Below are 21661 nucleotides of genomic sequence, written 5' to 3' on the forward strand. Positions count from 1 at the left end.
GCACTGGACATCCCTGATCACTGAACTCTAGTATTACTTTGTGAGAACTGATGTCATCATACAAGTGACACGTGAATTTATTATGCTAATTTCTCTTTTATTGTGTTGACAAACTGGGGTTATGAGTGCATCTATGAGTACCAAAAACTAAACTGGTGAGACGATGATGACTCTCTTTCCTGAGTTGCTCCTCACAGACTTTCAACCTGTTCTGACATGAAATGCTTAATTTAACTAATCAGACAGAGGCAGACAATACAAATAAATAAATAAATAAAATCAATCAAATGGCATTAAACAAAATCCTAAATCTGTCTATCCTATCCAAATCTTAACATTGTATAGTATTCATTCAACATTAGTTCCAAATAAAGAATATTTAAAAAAAAATTTAAAACACCCAAGTGTATGTCTGTTCCCAAGTGAGCATTCATTTGAATTATACATTTCTTAATTTGCATCTTCACGGTCCAATTGTCCATAATTGATTTTCTTCAAGCATTTCTTGAATCATCATGAACTCAAAAAATATTTCTTTTATTTATCTTTTATTCGTGATATTGGTCTTTTTTTTTTTCTTTTTTTTGGATGTGTACAGTATTTTTCTGATGGTTTGTTCATAACTTTCATATTCTGAGTAATACTGGGCAGCTTTCATGAACGTACAATAACTACAACATATTCAATAAATGTGTAATTGCAAGTAATCTTTATTAACATGTCCATCAGTAATACATTGTGAAAGCTAACTAAATGCTGAACAGTAATAATGGCACCTGCAGCAGAGTATTGTATTCAGTCTCTCAGAAATGCCATCAAGTGGTCAGTAATTTTTGTCCATCTTCACGGTGTCCATTTTTCCCACTATCCCGTTTCCCATGGACACCATTCTGCCTGTCTGTCTTATCTCTGTCTTTACCAGCTGCAGAAAGCATCTTCTTTTTAAAACTGAAATCTGTGCTGCGACTGCTGTCACAGTCATTCTGAAAAATTCAAAAACAAAATGGTTAGAAATAGGACATTCCAATGAAATGACTTACAATGTTATGCACTGTCAGTTACAGGTGTAAAGATACCAAAAAAGAACTTCAACCTGAAATCAAAATCAACCCTTTTAATTTGACACAGTGTTGCAAAACTTGGATGTGCAACATATGCAATGTGCCAGACGGCCAATGTTGATATTGCAAACACCCCCTGCTTTTACATGTTCCAGAAAGAGATGTTACATTTAACTTAACAAGTTTGAACAGAAAGTGGATGTCTGTCTAACACAATTTATTCATTAAACACAAAATGAATATGCATAACAAATCACCTTTCATATAAATACACATGAGTCAGTCTGGTTCACTTTAATATTATTGTAATTCTGAGATCAAGACTGTTCTTCACTGTATAGCAGTATGTCGATGTCATTGATACGGCTGAGAAAAATATCTATGTGAATGTTCTACATGCATATAAAGATGCTGTTTCGACTGTTCTGTACTTTGTCCTCTGGCCACATCTCTAAAGGGAACATAACCTATGCTAAAAACATTTTATAACACTATATTTATAGATAGAATTGAATAAACAAATCACTAATTAAGAAAAATCATGAAACACTTCATTGACCAAATTTAGATGTGAATGTTTGATTTATGAAACAGCAAATTTAGACAATTACCTTTTTATTACAATACTTGTGCAACTGAATTCTCAAAGAAAAAGATTTTCTTTCTAACTTTCACTCAAAATCCACTCATAAAAGTTATGCCAACCAACCAGCAACCAACATTTTAATGCATTTGATGGAAAAAGTACATGAACAAAGACAAAGGTACAGGACTGTGTCCTTAACTCTATTATGAGAAAAAGAACTACTCATCCCATGAAGTATTGAAATGACAAAATCAAATGAAAAGTTGACTATAAATCATTCTTTATTAAATATGCACAGTATACTGATAATGTAAAAATGTTTAAAACATATATACAGTAAATATGACTCAAATATATAGCATATAAGTACAAAACACCATACAGCTTTTATTGCAACATACTCAGAAACCTACAAATATATATGTATTGTTAGAGTTTAGGGAGAGCCATTTGATTCCTTCATTCACAGTGCATCATGGGAGTGGGTGGAGCTGCAAAGCTCTTTTGCTGTGGTTTTCAAAGCTTTATATGTCTATCATTACAAATCAGTTTCTTTATGAAAATGAATGTGAACCCGACTGTTGCACTCTGATCAGTGTGGATGTGTTTAGCAGCTGTACTCTCACCCCATCAGAGTGCTCAGGGAGGGTCTGATATGGTTGTGATGACTCAGTCTTGCAGTCCTCCAGTAAACCCACTGAAGAATCAAAGTCCTCATCAGTGCTGGAGCCCTGCAACAAACACACATGAGTGCTATGATTCTGAAACACACTATTACAGGCTACTTCTAAAACCATATAATTTCTCTGTGGTGCAGGGGTCAGATGTATCCTGTAGAAGCAATCTTATAAAAATCAACTCATGTTCGAAATCCACCTATGGGAAGGGGCATTTGTTTTTGACTTCTGCAGAAGCACAAGCATGAGTCCAATGCTGTTGTAAGGCTTCACGCTCACCTGAGAGCATAAAGGACCTGTGCATGCTACATTTCCTCTGTTGGCATTCACTTCTCGAAACCTTTACATGTGTAACTCACAGCGCGAATTGTTTTCACTTGTTTGGTTCACTGCAGGTAAACAGTCTGCAGGAGGACACATCTTCTGGTCAGCCTCCACTAAGCATAACTGACAAAGGAAATACTGGTCAGTTGCTGTTTCATTCAGCCTGTAAGCCACCCATGCTTGCTGGCCTTTACGTTTTTACAACTGTCAGACCTTCTGGGTTTCCCCTGCATCTCAGGCTAACTTTTGGCTGATTCATGGATTAAAATTCAGCAGTTTTCCACGGTTTTCCACGTCCAGAAGCCAGGAGTCATGGATATATCCCTTCTGCATTGTGTGCATGGGGTTGAAACAAGTGGAATAAGCTCTTTCCCTCTCTGAGAACTGTAGCCATAGGTGCTATGCTTGAAGGCTCAGAAAACCAGGAGGCCATCCCGTCGGCCCATGCTCCACCAGTTAATCGTAATCCACCGTGGGTAAACGTGCACTGTGGCTAAATCTCTCTGGTCAGCCTGACAACGAGAAGAGGTGCATTGCGGGTGCCCCAGTTGAACCTGGACAGGCTCTTTTTGGTCTAGCCTTCCCCTCATGCAGCAGTGCTATGACAATAAGAAGAAGGAGGACAAGGCTTTTAATTGTGCCTTCCTAGAAAATCTGCATCTCACCAGGTGCCCACTGTGTACCGCAAAGGCCCTGACCACAGGCTGTGAATACCACAATACTGGCAGACCTAAACCTTGCACCAATCCGCCTAATCAACAGCCCAATCCACCTCCTAAGCCCTGGGGGAAAATGTCCTTTGCTGCCATCGTGGTAACACAAGTAACCCCCCAACCATATCCCTTCTGACATAAAAAATAAAGCAGCCTGCCTGATGCATAGGTTCAGGGGGCTCTAAGTCCAGGTTTCCTGGGCCGCCAGCCCTTTGGACTCAAGTTCAGATATCACCATCCTGACTACCAAAAGGTGGAATCTGTCAGTTGGGTCAGACCCCACCCCTCGGGTTCCCATCCCCGGTTTTAATGCACGACAGCACCAGTTCAAGTGCTGTCCAAGCCAAGTGTAGCCTTCCAGTGCACAGTTCAAAGAGTTTTCAAGCTGGAGAGAACTCAATGTCAAGGGCACAAGCAGTGTCACCACAACAAATGCACAACACCATTTTCGCACTCACAATAAATGCTTCGGTCAGTGTGTATATAAAAATCAAAAATCAAATGAATCAACTGCTGAGAATGAACAATTCTTTGATGTCCCACATGTAGCCACAGACATTTGAGGAAATACAACTTCAAATTGTTAAAATACAGCAGTCTCATTCAATATATCAGAAAGTTTAGTTCACACCAGTCGATCTGAAAAGATTTTCAAAACTTGTTATTCATGTTGGCACTAATGATGTCTGCCTTTGCCAGTCAGAGATCACTTAAAATGATGTTATAGAGGTGTGTTAACTTGCCTAAACGATGTCAGACACTGTAATATGCTCTGGCCCCCTCCCTGCTTATCGTGGTGACGAGGTTTATAGTAGATTAGCGTCACTGAATGGCTGGATGTCTGAATGGTGTCTGGAGAATAGCATAGGATTTATAGACAATTGGAAGAGTTTCCAGAATCAGAATCAGAATCAGTTTTATTGCCAAGTATGCTAACACATACAAGGAATTTGTCTTGGTGACAGAAGCTTCCAGTGCACAACAGTAAAAAAAAAAAACAATACAAAGGCAGCAGCAAGATATACATAGATAATAATAAAAAAAAAAGATTATACATATACGTACATACACATAGACACACACCTTCATACATACACACATACAAATCTTATACAAATCTAATACAAATCCATTATATACAGTACAAAAATACTGTATGTTATGTACAGTGCAATGTATGTAATGGCGGTCATGGATTCAATCTGAGTTGAAATTACGCCATCTAGTGGTGAAATCAAGGAGCTTCAGTCAAAAACATTACAGAAAGACAACCATAGGTTACCTATTATTTCACCCCAGTTCCCTGAAACATAGAGAGCTCCACCAAGATTTCTCCGCTTGCTGCATGAGAAGCGAATATGCTCACTGAGGAAAAGTAGTTTGTACAGGTCCTATATGCTCTCAGATGAGGACGGGCATTGCACAAAAACGCCTGTCTGTCAAGCCAGACTTGATGCAATTGGATGCTTCTGCAGAGGTCAGGTATAGTTACCCCTTTCCGTAGGTGGATCTCTTCACTCGATGTTTCAGATAACAGGGGTTATAGAATAGGTAACCTATCGCTTTGCATTCTTTTTTATTTTCATCAAATTGGTTATACCCATAGATGTACATAAATAAAGTAGATTCTTAATTATAGCAGCTGTTCCTATGGACTGTCTGTAAACACACAAATGTGAACTGACAGTTGTGGTCCACGACAGCCAGGAGTCTTTTCCAGACAATTTTCACAAGTTTTGGTTTGCCATAAACATTGGACAATATTGTAGATTATATAAAAAGTCAACATTAAACAAAATATTTGAAAAAATCTCTTATAATAATGCTGATCATTAGAGCACAGCCTGTTGCTTGACGTTTCCAATAAAAGCGGGTGAGACTAGTGATTATATACACAATGGGATGGATAGGTCATAACCATAAGTCAATCTAGCTCCAAAAACATCAAGAATATATTTGTTATTAAATCATTCAGCACCAGTCATTCACATATTAAGTTCCATATTTATCAAAACCACAACCTGAGCAATTAAACTAAATTATTAATTTAACTAAAATAATAATTTCAGTGCAATTTATAGTCTATAATTTACATGTATTTCTATACCATACAAATGTGCTTGTATTTCACAGATATTAAATTATGACAGTGTATAATAATGTCAGTCTATTATATGATGAACTGTTTCCAAACAAGAGCAGTTTATTCAATGGTTGACGTATCTGGAGCAGTCAAATGAGGAACCTCGCCTTTAAATATAATGAGATAAATGCATGAACCATTTTTATTGTGTATTTGCTTTTACAAAGATGCTGTGTATTTAGTTACCCTGAATGATTTACTATAAAACTTTGACTACTATTCTTATTTTACTTATATGTAACCTTACAAGTTTATTATAGTTTACCTTATTTATGATATTTTATAACTTTGATGTTGTTAACATGTTTGAAATGCTTATAATGTTAGGGTTATAATGGCGTCAATGTATCAGTTTTGAGAATAATGTTGACAGCAACTGGGCACCTTGAAATACTGAATCAGCCTCTGTATTTGTGAAAAGCAACTGGTTTCAACATACAGCTGTTTGTGGAATCTCAAAAAGATAAATAAAAAAAGAAAAATTGTTTTAACTGCTTTAAACTGTTGTATTATATACATTTACATTTAGAATAGGAGATCATATAAATGAAAGGATGCCAGGGGGTGCTGAAAGCATATTAGTAGAGAGGAGGCAGTTAGGTTACAAATGGGGGGGGGGGCATTTATCTGTCATAATACTCAAATCTATTGTCAAGTTCCTCTTTGCATTAAAACATTTATCTAGACTTGGAGTATCTCAGTTGGTTCTCAATCATACGGGTTGGAACACATTTGTACCGCATTTCATCTGATTTTGAAGTCTAGCAATGCATCTGAAGTATCTGGTTTAGCAGCATCATATACTCTGGCAGAGGCACAACCACAGCTAATGCACCTGTGTGGCTCTGTAGATGGATACGGCTCAATGGACAGAACAGTGCGAGCGAGTGTATTTATTATTTTTACATGTGTTTAGAGTAGGACTACTGTTTAACATTACAAAAATGCCATAGTTTGTTTTATAGAAACAAACTATAAATATATGTTAAAATACCACTGTTAAAACTATAAAAATGTTAAAAAAGGCAAATGTAAAACTTTTATTATTAGTTTCTGTCTGCACATTTTCATTTGATAGGCCCCGGATATACTGTAGCCCTCCATCTGCTTGAATTCAAGAAACGCAAGGTTTGGTTTCACATTCATGACATGTAAGCCTGTTGAATTTATTAACAAAAATTTTAAATTATGCAATGCATTGAAGTTGCATTGAGCAAATTAAGCAAATAACAAAAATATTGAGTTTAGTTTTTGTATTTTTATATTTTCTTTTTGGTACAACAAAGTCTTCACTTTACATAAGTGTAATTCAATGTGTTAAATCTGTAACTTCATATTAACACAAAGTAAATTTGATCTGTATTCTTCGGACTTCCTTTATTTGCACCTTTGGCACTGTCTGTATGCGTAAAAATAAACTATTGCAAAAGGGTAAATGACTTGTGTTTATGGCGAAAATGTTTTCCTGAAATAATCCAATATACATTGTCCTTTCTTCCACTTTTGGCACGACTTTCTCACTCAAAATAGATTTGGAAGCACAAAGGGGGAGGCGGGTCTACCTTCTTGTAACCAATCATATCAGGGTTTGTTGACCAGCTTACTCTGACCTCATTGGTTAATTCATATGACAAACAGCTTCTTCTTCATATGGCTCAATGTCATTCCTCTGGTAGAACGGTTAAACAAAACTTAATTCAATAAAATTAAAAATCAATACACATTCTTTTATTGTGCGTATAAAGTTGAGCCGACACAATTTGCTGACATAAATATAAATCAATTTGGTGTTAAAACGTTTCTTCATGTTGCTGTTCATTATTTTACTTATATGTTTAATTATTTGTATTATTATTGGCATGGCATTTAAATGAAAGACTGACTGACTGACAGCAGGAAAGTCTGCACAGCGGTGGGAAGGCTAGTTACCTTACCCACATGTCCTCAAACAATGGACACCTTCAACAACTATGAGCACAAAAACAAAAACAAAAGAAAGAAAAGAAAAACAGCCCTGTGGTCCTCCAAGAGGAGGGATGTAAGATGGACCAATTAGGATGCACTCTACGGACACAACTGGAATGACCATGCATGATGAACAAAGGATCCTTAGGAAATTCAGTTGAAGATGGATGAGGGTAACGACTTACATTGACATTTAAATTTTTTTATCCAAAGCGACTTTCAAAAGAGGAAAAACATAAGCAAATCATCATAAGGAAACAGTGGTGTGAAAAGTGCCATATTACAAAGTTTCACTAGCATCAGAATAGTATTCAAAACAGATTAAAGCGCAACAAGGTTTTTGTTTTTGTTTTTTTAGTGACCGGTTAAGTGCTTTTGAAAAGATGTGTTTTAAGAAGTTTTTTGAAGATAGAGAGTGAGTCAGCTTCACGGATGGAGTTGGGAAGGTCATTCCACCAACGTGGTATGATGAAACTGAAGTCCCCGAAAGCGTTTTGGTGCCTCTTGTTTTGGTACAACAAGGCGACATTCCTTAGCCGACCGCAGGCTTCTGGTGGGCGTGTAGCTCTGCATAAATGTTTTTAGATATGCTGAAGCTGTTCTGTATGCCAGCATCAGAGCCTTGAATTTGATACAGCAGCCAGTGGAGAGATACAAAGACTGGTGTAACATGTGCTCTCTTTGGTTCAGAGGTGCTGCTGCATTCTGGATCATTTGCAGAGGTCTAATTGCACATGCAGGGAGGCCTGCAATGAGAGAGTTACAGTAGTCCAGTCTAGTTATGACAAGTGACTGTACAAGCAGTTTTGTGGTGTGTTCAGGAAGGACAATATCTTCCTGATATTGTAGAGTGTAAGTCTACATGATCTTGCGGTTTTTGAGTTGTGGCCTGTGAAATTGAGCTTGTTATCGATGGTTAACCCTAGATTTCTGACCATTTTTGGAAGGCGATACTCTAGTTGTACCCAGCTGCACGATGATGTTGTGTTCAACAGCAGGATTGGCTGGAAAGACAAGGTGCTTGGTCTTGGCTGGGTTGAGTTGCAGGAGGCGTTCCTTCATCCTGGTCGAGATGTCTGCCAGGCAGGCAGAGATTCTATCAGTCACTTTTGTGTCGTTGGGCTGGAAAGACAAGTAGAGTTGCATGTCATCAGCATAGCAGTGGTAAGAGAAACCATGTGGCTGAATGATAGGTCCCAGTGATGTTGTGTATATAGAGGCCCAAGAACTTACAAATCATTTCCTGTGATGTAAGCCACAGAAGGATACAACTCTCATCCCACAGACAAGACAGGAAAGGCAAGACAATGAAAAGGAGCAATGGAGAAGGAAACAAATTAATTGGCCAAGATCTAACGATAATGAAGCATGGAGCAGACTAGACAAGGACCTGTGCTCCACCTTGGAGGATGTACTCATCAGAAGGGTGGAGGCCAATCTTAACATGTTTAGTGACATTATGCATGAAGAATGCAAAGGTAGATTTGGGGATGCGTCAGGGAGGAAGAGTGGTCATGGGGTGATGGTTAGGAGAGAAAAGGAAATACTTCAGCTGGTGAAAGAACGAAGGCACTTTCGCAAGGCATGGAGAAGAAGGAAGGAGCATGAGAGGATGAAATTAATCAAGGATCCCTTAAAATTTGCCACAAAGCTTCTCTAAGAAAACAGTGGAAAGCTGGTGATGCCGAAGAAAGATCTAGAAGATAACATGAAAGAACAACTAGGTCCTTATTTGGCCAGTATGTGGCAAGTTGTCCTGCTGAAAATTCCGGGACGTCCCTGGAAAAGACGCTTCTGGATGGCAGTATATGCTGCTCCACAATTTGTACATATCTGTCTGAATTAATGGTGCCCTCACATATGTGCGAGTTACCCATGCCATGGGCACTGACACACCCCTGGCCCATACAGATACTGGCTTTTGGACCTGACGCTGATAACAGCATGGATGGACCTTTTCCTCTTTGGCCGGAGAACACGATGACTGTGTTTTTCAAAAACGATTTGAAATGTGAACTTATCGGACCAAAAAACACAGTTCCACTATTCTATTTTCCATCTAAGATGAGACCGAGTCCAGAGAAGCTGCAACACTTCTGGACAGTGTTGGTGTAGAGCTTCTGCTTTGCATAGTAAAGTCTTAACTTGCATCTGTGGGTGCAGCGGTGAATGGTGTTGACTAACAAAAGTTTACTAAAGTAATCCCAAGCTCATGTACTTGATATCCATTACAGATGAATGATGTTTTTTTAAGACAGTAATGTCTGATGGATCAGAGATCACACTCATTCAGAAGTGTTTTTTTGTCTTGCCCTATACGCACAGAGATTTGACCATATTCCTTGAATCTTTTAAATATATTTTGCACTTTAGAGGGTGAAATGCCCAAAATCCTTCCAATTTGTCTTTGGGGAACATTGTTCTTAAAGTGCTGGATTATTTGCTGAAGCATCTGTTGGAAAATTGACAAATCTTGAATAATCCTTGCTCTTGAAGGACTAGGCGGTTTTTGGAGGCTCCTTATATATATATCTGACTATGATATAAGTCTGATGACACGATTTCCTCACCTGTTTAACATCAAATGTTTCACCTTGCCTTGTTATTTTAACTTGCCAAATTGTTATTAGCCTTAAATTGCCCCCGTCTCAACTTTTCTGGAGTGTGTTGCAATCATCTGATTTAAAATTACTTTACATTAAAAAACAGAAGAAATTCACAAGGTAAAACATCATATAATTTGTAGTAGTAGTTTTTTCAATTTAGCAAAGTTATAATTTACAAATCACTACTTTTTGTTTTTATTAGCATTTTTACATACTGTCCCAACTTTTTTGGAATTGGTGTTGTAGCTCCACCCAAGTTGAGTGAGATCAGGAAAGTGGCAGAAAAAGCCAGGGCAACATCAGCCCTGGGCCCGAACAGGATAACTTATAGGTTGTATAAGGGGTGTCCAACAGTTCTTAAACTGCTATTGAGATTACTGAGGGATGCCTGTAAGAAGCGGTGCATACCAATGGAATGGTGAAGGTCGGTGACTATCTTTACACCCAAAGAACAGGAATCCAGCAAAATAAGTCAGTTTAGGAGAATTGCTCTAATGAATGTAAAGGGAAAGATTTTAATTTCAGTGGTAGCAAAGAGGATGTCTTACTTAAAAGTCTGTATTAAAAGCTTGGTAGGTAGTTACTATGGGGACATGAAAATATGTCATGCAATACAGGAGTATATAACTGGATGGCAATAATAAACTGGATGGGAAAAATGGATTGTGATAGGATGTTTAATCTCTCCCATCCTTTTCACATCTGCAGTCCAGATCATCCTAATTGGTGCCAGACAGACTGAGGAATCTGTGCGCAATCTGGAGAAGATTGCCAGCACTGTGCAGCTACATGGATGATGTCACAAGCGTCCTCCATACTGCTGCATGCACAAACAGACTCTTAAAAAGGCTGGAAGAGCTTCTGGCATGGACCAATATGAAGATCAAGCCAACAAAGTGTAGCTGTAGCGAAATCCAAGTTGAGACAGTCACAATGTCGGAGAAAAAACTGCTTTATTAAAATAAAAGCAGGCAACAGTACAAAACAAGGGCAAATCCAGAGAAGAATGGTCAGGGTGAGCGTTAGGTCAAAAGCCGGGGAATCAAGATATAAACAAGGGGGCAAATCCGGGAGAGAGTAGTCAAAGGGAGCGTGAGGTCGAAAGCCGGGGAATCAAGAGGAAAATGACGAGACTAGTGGGAGCAAAAGACAGGGGAACAAGGGGAGCTGGCAAGCTAAGAGGTGAACGAGAGGAGGTCAAAACTAGACGAGACTAGCGGGGGGCAAAGACACGGGAAACTAAATACAATAACCAACACCCATGAAACGGATGTGCTGTGGTATTTATTGTGGTATTTATAGGTGCAGGTGTAAACAATGAAAGGTGATGAGACGAGTGCAGGTGAAACTAATGTGCCGGAGTGCAGATGACACGAGTGCAGGTGGTCATAATGTTCTGGGGGATTGGAAACGCGTGAGAAACTCGAGGAAGGGAGATTGCCTACGAGCATGTGAGCGAGTAGGAGCAAAGTGGGCATGAGGGCTCGAGCGAGCAAAAAGAGCGTGAAAAGCTCTAGGGGGGCGGAGCGAGCGTGCGAGCTTGAGGAGTGAGTGTGTGTGTGACGAAGCGGGGATGGGGCAGAGGAGCGGGGTTCGTGACAGTAGCCTTTCCATTCGTAAGAGAATTTGAAGCAACCAGACATCTTTTGAGGTGGATGGTGAAAGAATCCAGATGCTGGCAGAGCAGCGCATTCGAAGTACAGGGAGAGAATATCCCACAGATCTGTCAGATAAACACAAGGCAGGGTTGATTCTGAAGCAGCTGAAAGTGGGTTTGGAGGAGATAGACAAGTGTCATCTCCCAGGCAAATACAAGGTCTGGTGTTACCAATTTAAATTGTATCATCGTCTGACGTGGGCGCTAAAAATGTTTGAGATCACTGCAGCGGCAAGGATGTACACCAAGGCTGATAGTTACATCAGGAAGTGGCTGGGCTTTCCGCATTGTCTTCCAGAAGTAGCATTGTTTGGAATAAATGCCTTACAACTGCCACTAAAGTCCATCACCCTGGGTTACAAGTAGGAGAAGACCAGGCTGTTCATAGAACTTAGGGAATCAACAGACCAGTCTGTGAGGGCTTGTAAAGCCCAGGTCCGAACAGGCCACACCTGAAAGGCAGAGGAGTTTGTAAACATGGTGGTCTCAAGACTGAGGCAACAAGAGATTGTTGGAAGAATCCAATTAGGAAGAGCAGGCCTTGGATGGGGATAGCTCCGAAACTGTGGTTAGCAACCTCTAAAAAAAGAGGAAATCGATGGTAGATACAGGAAGGGTATATGATTCAAGCAATCAGACAGCAGCAGCAAGAGCGCTGTGCAGTATGTTAGGGTACATCTTATAGAGTTTTAGGATGGGCTGACCTTTGGAAGATACACCAGGCCAGGCAAAGTTTCCTAATAAGATCTACCTATCACACACTTCCAAGCCCTGGAAATATGTCTCTGTGGTATGGTAAAGATAAGTATTGTTCCCTCTGCAAGGCCCCAAGAGTAAATCTGCAGCACATGTTGGCTTGGTGCAAGAACGCCTTGGCACAAGGACACAACAGGTGGCGGCATGATCACGTTCTGCGTTATGATCATGTTCTGCGAATGCTGGCTGAGATACTAAAGGTGTGTAGAATAAAAGCAAACAAAGGCCATCATGCTTCTCAGAGGAAGTACATTGAGTTTGTTAAAAAGGAAGGTACCACACAAGGCACAAAACGGAAGGAAGAGAGGTTCATCTTGGCACATGGAAGTGATTGGTCAATGGTGGTCGACCTTGACCATCAGCTAAAATTTCCTATTGAGATCACCATCACCTCCTTAAGGACGGACATAATGTTATTGCCGGCATCAGTAAGGAAAGTCATAATGATTTAACAATGTGTCCCATGGGAACAGGGACTGGAGGCTGCCTGTGAGAGCAACAAGTTAAAATATGCTGATCTGGCCAGCGACTGCAGAGAAAATGTATGGAGGGCTGCCACTTACCCCATGGAGGTTGGGTGTGGAGGGTTTATGGAAACATCAGTGTAGCACCTGATGAAAGACATCAGGCATCGTTGGATCAGTTTTGAAGAAGTCTCTAAAGGAAACAGTGGTAGGCAGCGATTGATTGCTTGCTTTTTTTTTTTTTTTTTTTTTACAGAGAAGAGGCTTTGGACGTAGGGTAGGTCTATTCATGGGGGTAACCCTGGTTGCATGGTTGCATGGGAAAAGGGGAATGTCTTGATGGAAAAGAAAGAATGTGAGGCAATCGAAACAATCCGGTGTCCAGCTGCGGGGGGCAACAGGGAGACGTCCCTGATCGCTACCCCACCACCAGGAGATGTTTCGGGATTAATGGGGCAAAACATCAGTGATAGGTGGCTCCTAGCTGATGACTCTGTAGTTGGAAAACTGAAGACACTGGTGGAGGTGTGGCATGCAGTAATGCCCAGCAGATTTAGACATCTACTTGTGCGTCTGATGGATGAAATTTGCTGGTACTAGAACTCATGCTAGAAAACAAAATGGTAAAGTAAGCCATATAAAACTCTATGAAAATTTAAATATAACAGTATAGATTTGTTTTACACTTTCTGCTAATTGTGTGTCTGTTTTATATAGATGGATGGATGGATGGATGGATGGATAGATAGTTTGTCTCAGGGAATCCTTAAAGTACTTTTCCCTAAAGAAAAAATACAGAGACTGAATGTTCAAGACTGGTGAATTGATAGAACATTGGATTCTATGGTCATATCACACGTTTTAGGATTTCTTTTTACCCTGAGGTCCATTTATTATGTTTTTGGTTTTGTTTATTTTTTTGCCACAACACATAAAAACATTACTTTTGTTGATCCACAACTTTGTATTGGTGAATTACATTTTCTACAACTATCTCACTCTTACAAAAGGCTGTTTTTTGTTTTGAGCTGCTGTGCATTTAGCATGTCAGTGTAAACACAATCTATGCATGTGAAGTGAGAAACAGTGCACACACACGGACTGCCGGTCTGCTGTCAGGTTCAATCTTGTTTTCAAAAGATGCATTACATTGTGACAGATTCATAAAACAATCTGTGCTGGTATGTGCCATTCAAACTGTTAAGATTGGACTGAACTGATCAGGGATCTTGTTCAAAATCAACTTCAGCAATTGTTTCTAACTTTGAGGTTATTTAGAAGGATCTGCAGAGTAACATGTGCTACACACAGCCAGCAGGCTTCGGCAGACTTTCCAACCTTTTGCTAGTTTCTTCATTAGTTCTTCTGCTGTTTAGAAATAATAAAAGTGTCAAAGAGATGTGGAAGTTCAGAAAGAGTTGTTTTTGTAGCTTAGTTTCAATATGTGATGGAGCACAGCGAATGATGCCATGTCACAACAGTATAATATTAAGTCTAGTTGAGGTTAGGTTACCTGTGTGAAAGGTTTGGTTGGAGATGGTGTGTTCTTGGGGGAGCCAGAGCCTCTGAGTTTTTCACTGAACCAGGAGAAAGGCACAAACGGTGGACCAGAAGAACGTGAGGACCTGCTCTCTGTTCTCTCCGAATCCCTGAAGCCCATACAAACACACAAAAGTCTGTACACGTTTGTATCTATACAGCTTTGAAAACACAAGGAAACATGCTGGTGCTTAGATGAATGACAAATACCGATTTCCTGCTGATAGTCTGTTTGATCTGTCTTTCCTGACCTTCCCATATGTGCGACGTAAAGTGACCCTGTGTCAAAGAAAAACAAGCAGATCACATTTAAAGTCTAGATGTTCTGTCTGTAATTGCAGCATCTGTAGATTGAGAGAGAGCACAAGAAACACAGTTTTCACATATTTCTGTGTTAAAGGTAAAATGTGTATTTTCTGCATTACTGGCACCAAACAGAACTGTAAAATTAATGATTGTCTCTAAACCGATTTCTCAAACACTCCTCTTGCCCTGCCCTCGTCTTCCATTGATCAGAAAATAGGTACACCCACTCCAAACTTACAGCATTGGTTAGGCCAAAAGTTGACATGTCAGACTGCTAAAACAAACAGAGCAATGTTTTGAAAGCACCACAGAGACACAGTGTTCACACTCTTCAGGACGCCAACCTACGAGTGGCTTATTAATACACTTCTGTGCACATTATATCAAATCCAGCATATTTATTTGCTAAATGTATTATGTAGCTCAGGATTCTTAAGACACAGACCCCAGATCAAGAAATCGTCTCCTGGTTTTCTTATCCAGCAGCACTGTTGGACTGTCCGGTTCATCGGGACCCGTGTCGTGACTGTCATCTGAAAACAGATCATCAAAATGAGAATTGAAATTAGAATCAAATCCAGAATGAGCACTGGAACCAAAATCTGAATTGGAATCAAATCCAGATGATAGATTTACAAAAAATCAGAAACAGAGCATTCAGAATTCCACTGAAAATCAGATTTAGAATCAGATCAGACCTAGGTTTTCTCCACAGAACACAGCCAATTTCAAACATTCATGATATATCATCATATCAGATATACATTGAATATATCACATAATATGATTATGAGATGAGCTGAGATGTTGTTGTGCTGTTCAAACCTTCACTCAGTGAGTATTCTCCATAGTGTAGGAGAGGCTGACTCCCCTCACGCGTCTGGTGCGCTGGGGAAGATGTCTCTGAATGGACGCTGCAGGGTCTGGAGGGAGATTTAGATGGGGGGAGGGGCAGAGCCTCCTGAGAAGAGGTGTTCACAAGGTGCCTGTAGCTCCGCCTCTCATCGTGTACCTCCCTATCTCCAGCCTCAGTGCAGGGGTCATAGGTGAAGGTTCGATCTCTCTGTGAGGAAGGTGAGTAGAGGAGGAGGTCGGAGGAGGGAGAGGAGCAGTGAAAGGAGGGGTGGAGAGGAGAACAGGAGGTCTGCATTGAACCTCCAAAACTCTAGAGCAGACACATACACAAACACGTGTCCCATGAGTCTCACATGAATCTGCGATGATTTCTCCAGGGTGCAAGAAATCTACAGCAGACATCAAGCAATATTGTTTTTGGTAACATTTTAAAATAAGGTTGAATTTGTTAACAATTGTTAATGCATTCTGTGTCATGAATTAATCATTTAAAAAAACGTTCCCACATTTACTAATCTTGGTTAATGTTAATTTATCAAAATACAATTGTTCTTTGTCTGTTTGAGTTAACGATGCCTTAACTAATGTAAACATACTTTACATTTTTCAAAATGTATTAGTATCTGTTAAAATTATGGTTGTCAATTTAACGTATTCATTTAGTACAATTATTATACTAAAAAAACATATAACTGCAAGCAGCAACTACAGGGCCCAAGCGCTTAAATAGCAGAGTGAGCAGCTAAGCAAGCGTAGCCGAGTAATCCAAATCATCATCATTGGAGTAAATCAAACAGTTTGAGTGCTATAGATTTAATCATTTTGTATAGCTTTTGACCACTAGATGGTGATGTCCTGAAACTTTATATAGATTCTCAGACCATGATCCTGAGGTAAAATATCAAATTTGGTTTTGGCATCATGATTTTGTGTTTGTTTTTTATAAAGATTCCTGCTGCACTAGGTGGTGCTGTGCCCAAACTGCTCACTCAAGTACCCTCAGGGCATGGTTGTGTTGATACCAAGTTTGACCTTATTCACGCTAGCGCCATCTTTGACAGTGAGGTTGTGAGTGTTAGACTGTATCTCGAGATACAGTCTCAGATCCTTTTTGCCGTCTCGCCTCTACTTCATTGGTGTTTTTCACAAATAAATTATTGATACATTTTTGTGAGTGTCAACCAAAGGAGGAGTTTGAAAAAGTAGGATTCAACTACTGTACATTCAAAATGACGGACAGGAAGTATGGGCAAAGATAGCAAATTGGGAATAACTGTTTTCGGCATGAAAATGGAATCTAAAGAGGGCAGTCACAGGACGATAGGCCAAATTAGTCAAATGTTATAAGCATTTTAAAATATTGAATTATATATTTTTTTCACATGGTGGCTCTGGCACCAAGCTTTGTAGATACCCTCAGGGCATTGTGCCGACAAGATATACCAAGTTTAGTAAAGATATACCAATGCATTTGTAAAATACAGCAGTTTATGACCAAATAAAAAATGGCTGACACCCAATATGGCCAACCTAGGAATAATGGGTTTCATTTGTCTCAGCATTCTCCAAGGAATCTAAAGAGACAAGTCTCATGAGTTTATGATACTATATTAATAATTATCTTCATATGGGGACCTTTCTCAGCAAATACTGACATATTGATTAATTGTGATTTATTCATCGGAATGTCATGTAATTAACTTGATTAAAAGTTGTAATCGGTTAACAGCCCAGTCGAAATTAACATTAACCAAGATTTATAAGTGCTGTAAAAGTATTTGTGGAGACAGGGGCATGGTCGAGCTACATGCTGTTGAGAGTGAGGCTGGGAAAGAGAAGCAGTAAAATTTGCCTCCTTTGGGGAATGATCTCTTCAAAACAGCTGTTTTGTGTTGCATTGAGAGTGGAATAGAGATAAGAGCAGCCCCAGGTCCGCAGATGAGGGAGAGAAGGGACCTGAGTCCTACTGCGATGCTGTCTTCACGATAGAGAAAGTGCATTACATTAAGTTTGATTATTAAGTCGCTTTAATGTTGAGTATAAGCTGAAAAGTGCCACAAACTAAAAACACTGAACTCTGTGAGCTGGTTTCCACTTCCAAATTTCTCCGAGATTGACAAGGAGCTTGTCACAGTGGTACCGAAACCCGTGATGTAAGGAGGAAAACGCCATCATGGAATCCTCGCGCTGCCTGAAGTGATCAAGACCCTCGCTGGCATCCACAAAACCCCAAATCAGGCCCTCCTGGACCTGCGCATGGAAGAAGCGGTTCCAGGTGCTCCTTCAGGCCCAAGCAGAGGACTGGTAGGCGTTACAGAGCTTGGTACCCCTGGGGAAATCTTCAGCCGCAACCCCGGTTGCAGCCCCAGCCATAACCCACATCGCTCTCATCAAGATGGGCCCGCAGGATGACCAGGAGGCATTTATTGAGCTTTTTGAATGGACGGCAGAAGCCTGGGAATGGGCCAACAACCAGTGGGTGGTCTGCCTTCTGCCACTGTTGACCGTGGAAGTCCAAGATTCCTTGGAGAATGCTGAGACAAATGAAACCCATTATTCCTAGGTTGGCCATATTGGGTTTCAGCCATTTTCAATTTGGTCATAAACTGCTGTATTTTACAAATGCATTGGCATTTCTTAAATCGATTCGAAAGACGACTTGGTTGAACTATTTAATCAAACCTTAAAAAGCATGATTTGAAAGTTTGTGTACGATGATGCTTGGAATTGGGTAAGTGGCTCGAACCCCTATTATTTGCAGTTCGATAGGTCCCACAAGCCTTCACGGGGTGTACCCTTTCTAATTAAGTTCGGCAGTGGGGGTATACAGAGATGTGGGCGTGGTCGAGTGACACTCTGTGGAGAGTTTGGAAAGGAGAGGGAAGCGGTAAGGATTGCCACCTGTGGGGAATGATCTCTAACAGGTGTTTTGTGTTGCAGTGAGAGTGGGAGAGAGATGCTGTAGAGAAAGGACCGGAGTCCTACTGCGACGCTGTCTTTACTGAGTCACTGAGGTTTTTTTTATGTCGTGTATAAACTGAAAATTCTCTGAGATTGACAAGGAAATTCTTCATTCTTAATGTAGTTACCAAACGTAAAAAAGTATGACCTTTTTTGCAGTGTTATCGCTGTTTTTTTATATCCAAGTGTCCTTAAACAATTATTGCTCTATTTCTGCTTTTTGATACAATGACTAAATAAACATCATAAATCAAAAAACCTTATATGCATCATGGAAATTATATTATTTTTAATAATAATAATGTTACTTGTCAATTTTGACAAAGTGTATTGTTTCCAATCAGATATTTGGAAGATTTTGCCATTTATCATGAGACCAAATGCTAGATATTAAAGGAATAGTGAACTCAAAACAAAAATGATTTAAATTGTTTCGAACCTATATTCTGTTATTTTATTTCTCTGGCATACAAATGGAAAATTCTGAAGAATCTTTCTGAAGAGTTCATAGCAAACACAACTGTCAAGCTCCAAAAAGGAACAAAAAAACACATTCAAATAGTTTATACGACTCATGTAATGAAGTCACTATTCACTGTTTATCTGATTACCCTCAGCGGCACCTCTAAAATCTCATTCTAGATTCATTCATATGTGGATTTTAATCTTTTTTGGAGTTTGACAGACATGGGCACTATGAACTGTCATTGTATGGAAAGGAGCTACGTGAATATTCTTCCAAGTTTTTCCTTAAATGTTCAATGGAAGAAATATCAGTATACAGCATTTTTGGGGGAATCACTCACATGAAATATACAGCACACACACACAAACACACACCGTTCGATCGATGTTTTCATCTCCATCTATGGAGCTCAAACTGTCTCTCAGGCGGGTTCGAGAGGGGCGGTGCCTCCTGGTTTTGATAGACAATTGTGCTTTGGCTTTCTGCAGGCTGCTGTCAAGTCGTTCGGTCTCAGGAACCGCCTCTGTCAGATCTGATTAGATATAAAACACATTAACATACTTTTACTGCCTGAGTTGCTTTTATACCAAGCATTTAGAGACACGCAAATAAACATCACAAATATGATAAAAGAGTGCTGTAGATCTCACAACACATACTTACTCAGACATTAGTGTTCTCGTTACAATCCATAACAGCTCAGTGACACTGTAAAGCAGCCTGAAGTGCTATGATGCTGTCAGCAGCCCAGATTACTTAAATGAACAATGGGTGGCCATTCTTCATGTGAGCCCTGGGAGTGTGTGTGTGGGAATGAATGTGTTACTGAAAAATGTCAAGGCTTTGTGTTTACAGAATAAATGTTATTAAAAGCCAAACTGCAAAAAAATTATTGCTCCAGCATTAGTTCCACATATTCATATTTGCACATGTAAATTTGATGCAGTATATACTGCTCTGTAAAACCCTATGGACTAATTATACCGCTGTCTTGTATATTTCCATATAAAACTTCTCTCTAGCACAGGAAAAACAGATAGTCCCGCCTCAAACTCAAACCATTGGTTGAGTCAGTGTTGTTGTGTTTGTCTGGACAGAACATTACAAGGCAAAGCACACTGTGTGGCAAGTACAATGAAAGATAAGAAGATTTGTGTTGTTACAGCAATTCCAGTAGTTACCAATATGTATAACTTATGAGCAGTAGGTGGTAATGTTACCAAATTGATTTGAGCATAACCTTAATTTACATAATCACCAGAAAGAAGTAGGGAATCTGAGCACACATTAACCAGAGGGAAGTTATTAATCCTTTGACCATTGCGACTCCCTGTTGAGTTAATGGCTCCGACAAAAGGTAAAACACATTAAACACGACAGAAAAAATCATTCAGTTGCATCATCTCTCCAATGAGCTTTTCTTTACTTGACAACTGACTAGATGTCATGCTGATGTGAACATTTTCATCAACATTCATACTCGCAGCCACATATCATCACAAATGCAGATTTGTATTCATATTGATTCTGTTACCAAGTGTTTTTATGGCATTCTCCTACACTAAAATGACTAATGAAATCAGAAATTGGAGGCTGATCAGTCTGTTTTTATTGAACATAAATCCTTAAAGTCCATGAACCTGAAGGACACTTCCTGTTCATGTTGCTGCTGGCACATAGCTCGATGTGACAGGGTGGAGAGTGGGGCCGGGTCGTGATTATACACAACCGGTCCCTTATCTGGCTAATTAAGCCTCCGAGAGGGATAAAGGCTGATTGCGGACGGTGGTGCAATGAGAGAGAGATCATTTACGGGCATGTCCGTCATGTGTGTGTGTTTGTCTTTTGTTTAAGTTTATCATTAAAGTATTGTTTATATCGCCAGGCCGGTTCTCGCCTCCTCCTTTCCATTGAACTGCTTTACACTCAATTTTGTGTTTGTAGCATGCTTGCCTGCTAAACCTTCTCTATTTTTCTTCTCTATTTTATCTTTCAATTAAAATACTTGTAAGAGCCATTATGCTCACTTAATGTCTATTGTAGTTTCACTGGTGAACACTACAAGTATATACATAAAGGTAGCCAATGAGTAAGAGACACCAGGTGTAATGAATGAGGGAAGCAAACCATTTTTGACCGTGTACAAGAGAGCACATGCTAACTGGTGATGGCAATCTGTTTGAGCAGCTGAGCTGAAACCCAATAAAGAATGTAAATGCAGTAATGGACTGAAGTGCGTTTGTTTTGGAGCCACGCGTCAGATATCCCTACAAACACCTCTGAGTGACAAGATGGTCATTGGTCGCTACAATACTAAATGCACTTATATTTTTATTGATTTCATTGCATGCATCTGCTTTTTAGCTTTCTTTCTCCACTTTGTTTATATTTAAATTTATGATGTTTCCTACATATGTAGGAATCATAAGTAAGGAATTAGCTAGGGTGATGGAGAAGATTATTAAGTTAGAAAAATGCATCTGAAAGCTAGTGGAGGTCAGTGAGAAAGAGAAGCCATTAGATACTGTTTTGGATATGGCTAGTACAGCGAGCCACGTACGCTCTACGGTTCTGGCAACAGA

At 39.7% G+C, this 21661-nt stretch overlaps 1 protein-coding gene across 2 annotated transcripts in view; it reads right to left on the reverse strand.

Moving 5' to 3' along the window:
* Positions 1-566: 566 nt before the first annotated feature.
* Positions 567-21661, reverse strand: part of samd14 (sterile alpha motif domain containing 14) — a 29577-nt gene continuing 8482 nt past the window's right edge. Inside the window, exons 3-9 of one of the 2 annotated variants that reach the window (XM_052112134.1) lie at positions 19454-19611; positions 15623-15860; positions 15243-15330; positions 14702-14770; positions 14466-14601; positions 2274-2378; positions 567-983 (exon numbers count right to left, since the gene is read on the reverse strand). In XM_052112134.1, the coding sequence (XP_051968094.1) occupies positions 816-983; positions 2274-2378; positions 14466-14601; positions 14702-14770; positions 15243-15330; positions 15623-15860; positions 19454-19611 (962 nt within the window). In that variant the 3' untranslated portion in view covers positions 567-815. Of the gene's footprint in view, positions 984-2273; positions 2379-14465; positions 14602-14701; positions 14771-15242; positions 15331-15622; positions 15963-19453; positions 19612-21661 lie in introns of both variants that reach the window. The other variant, XM_052112133.1, reaches the window with a different exon arrangement.

This window comes from Xyrauchen texanus, chromosome 40 (assembly GCF_025860055.1).
Source record: "Xyrauchen texanus isolate HMW12.3.18 chromosome 40, RBS_HiC_50CHRs, whole genome shotgun sequence".
Taxonomy (NCBI): domain Eukaryota; kingdom Metazoa; phylum Chordata; class Actinopteri; order Cypriniformes; family Catostomidae; genus Xyrauchen; species Xyrauchen texanus.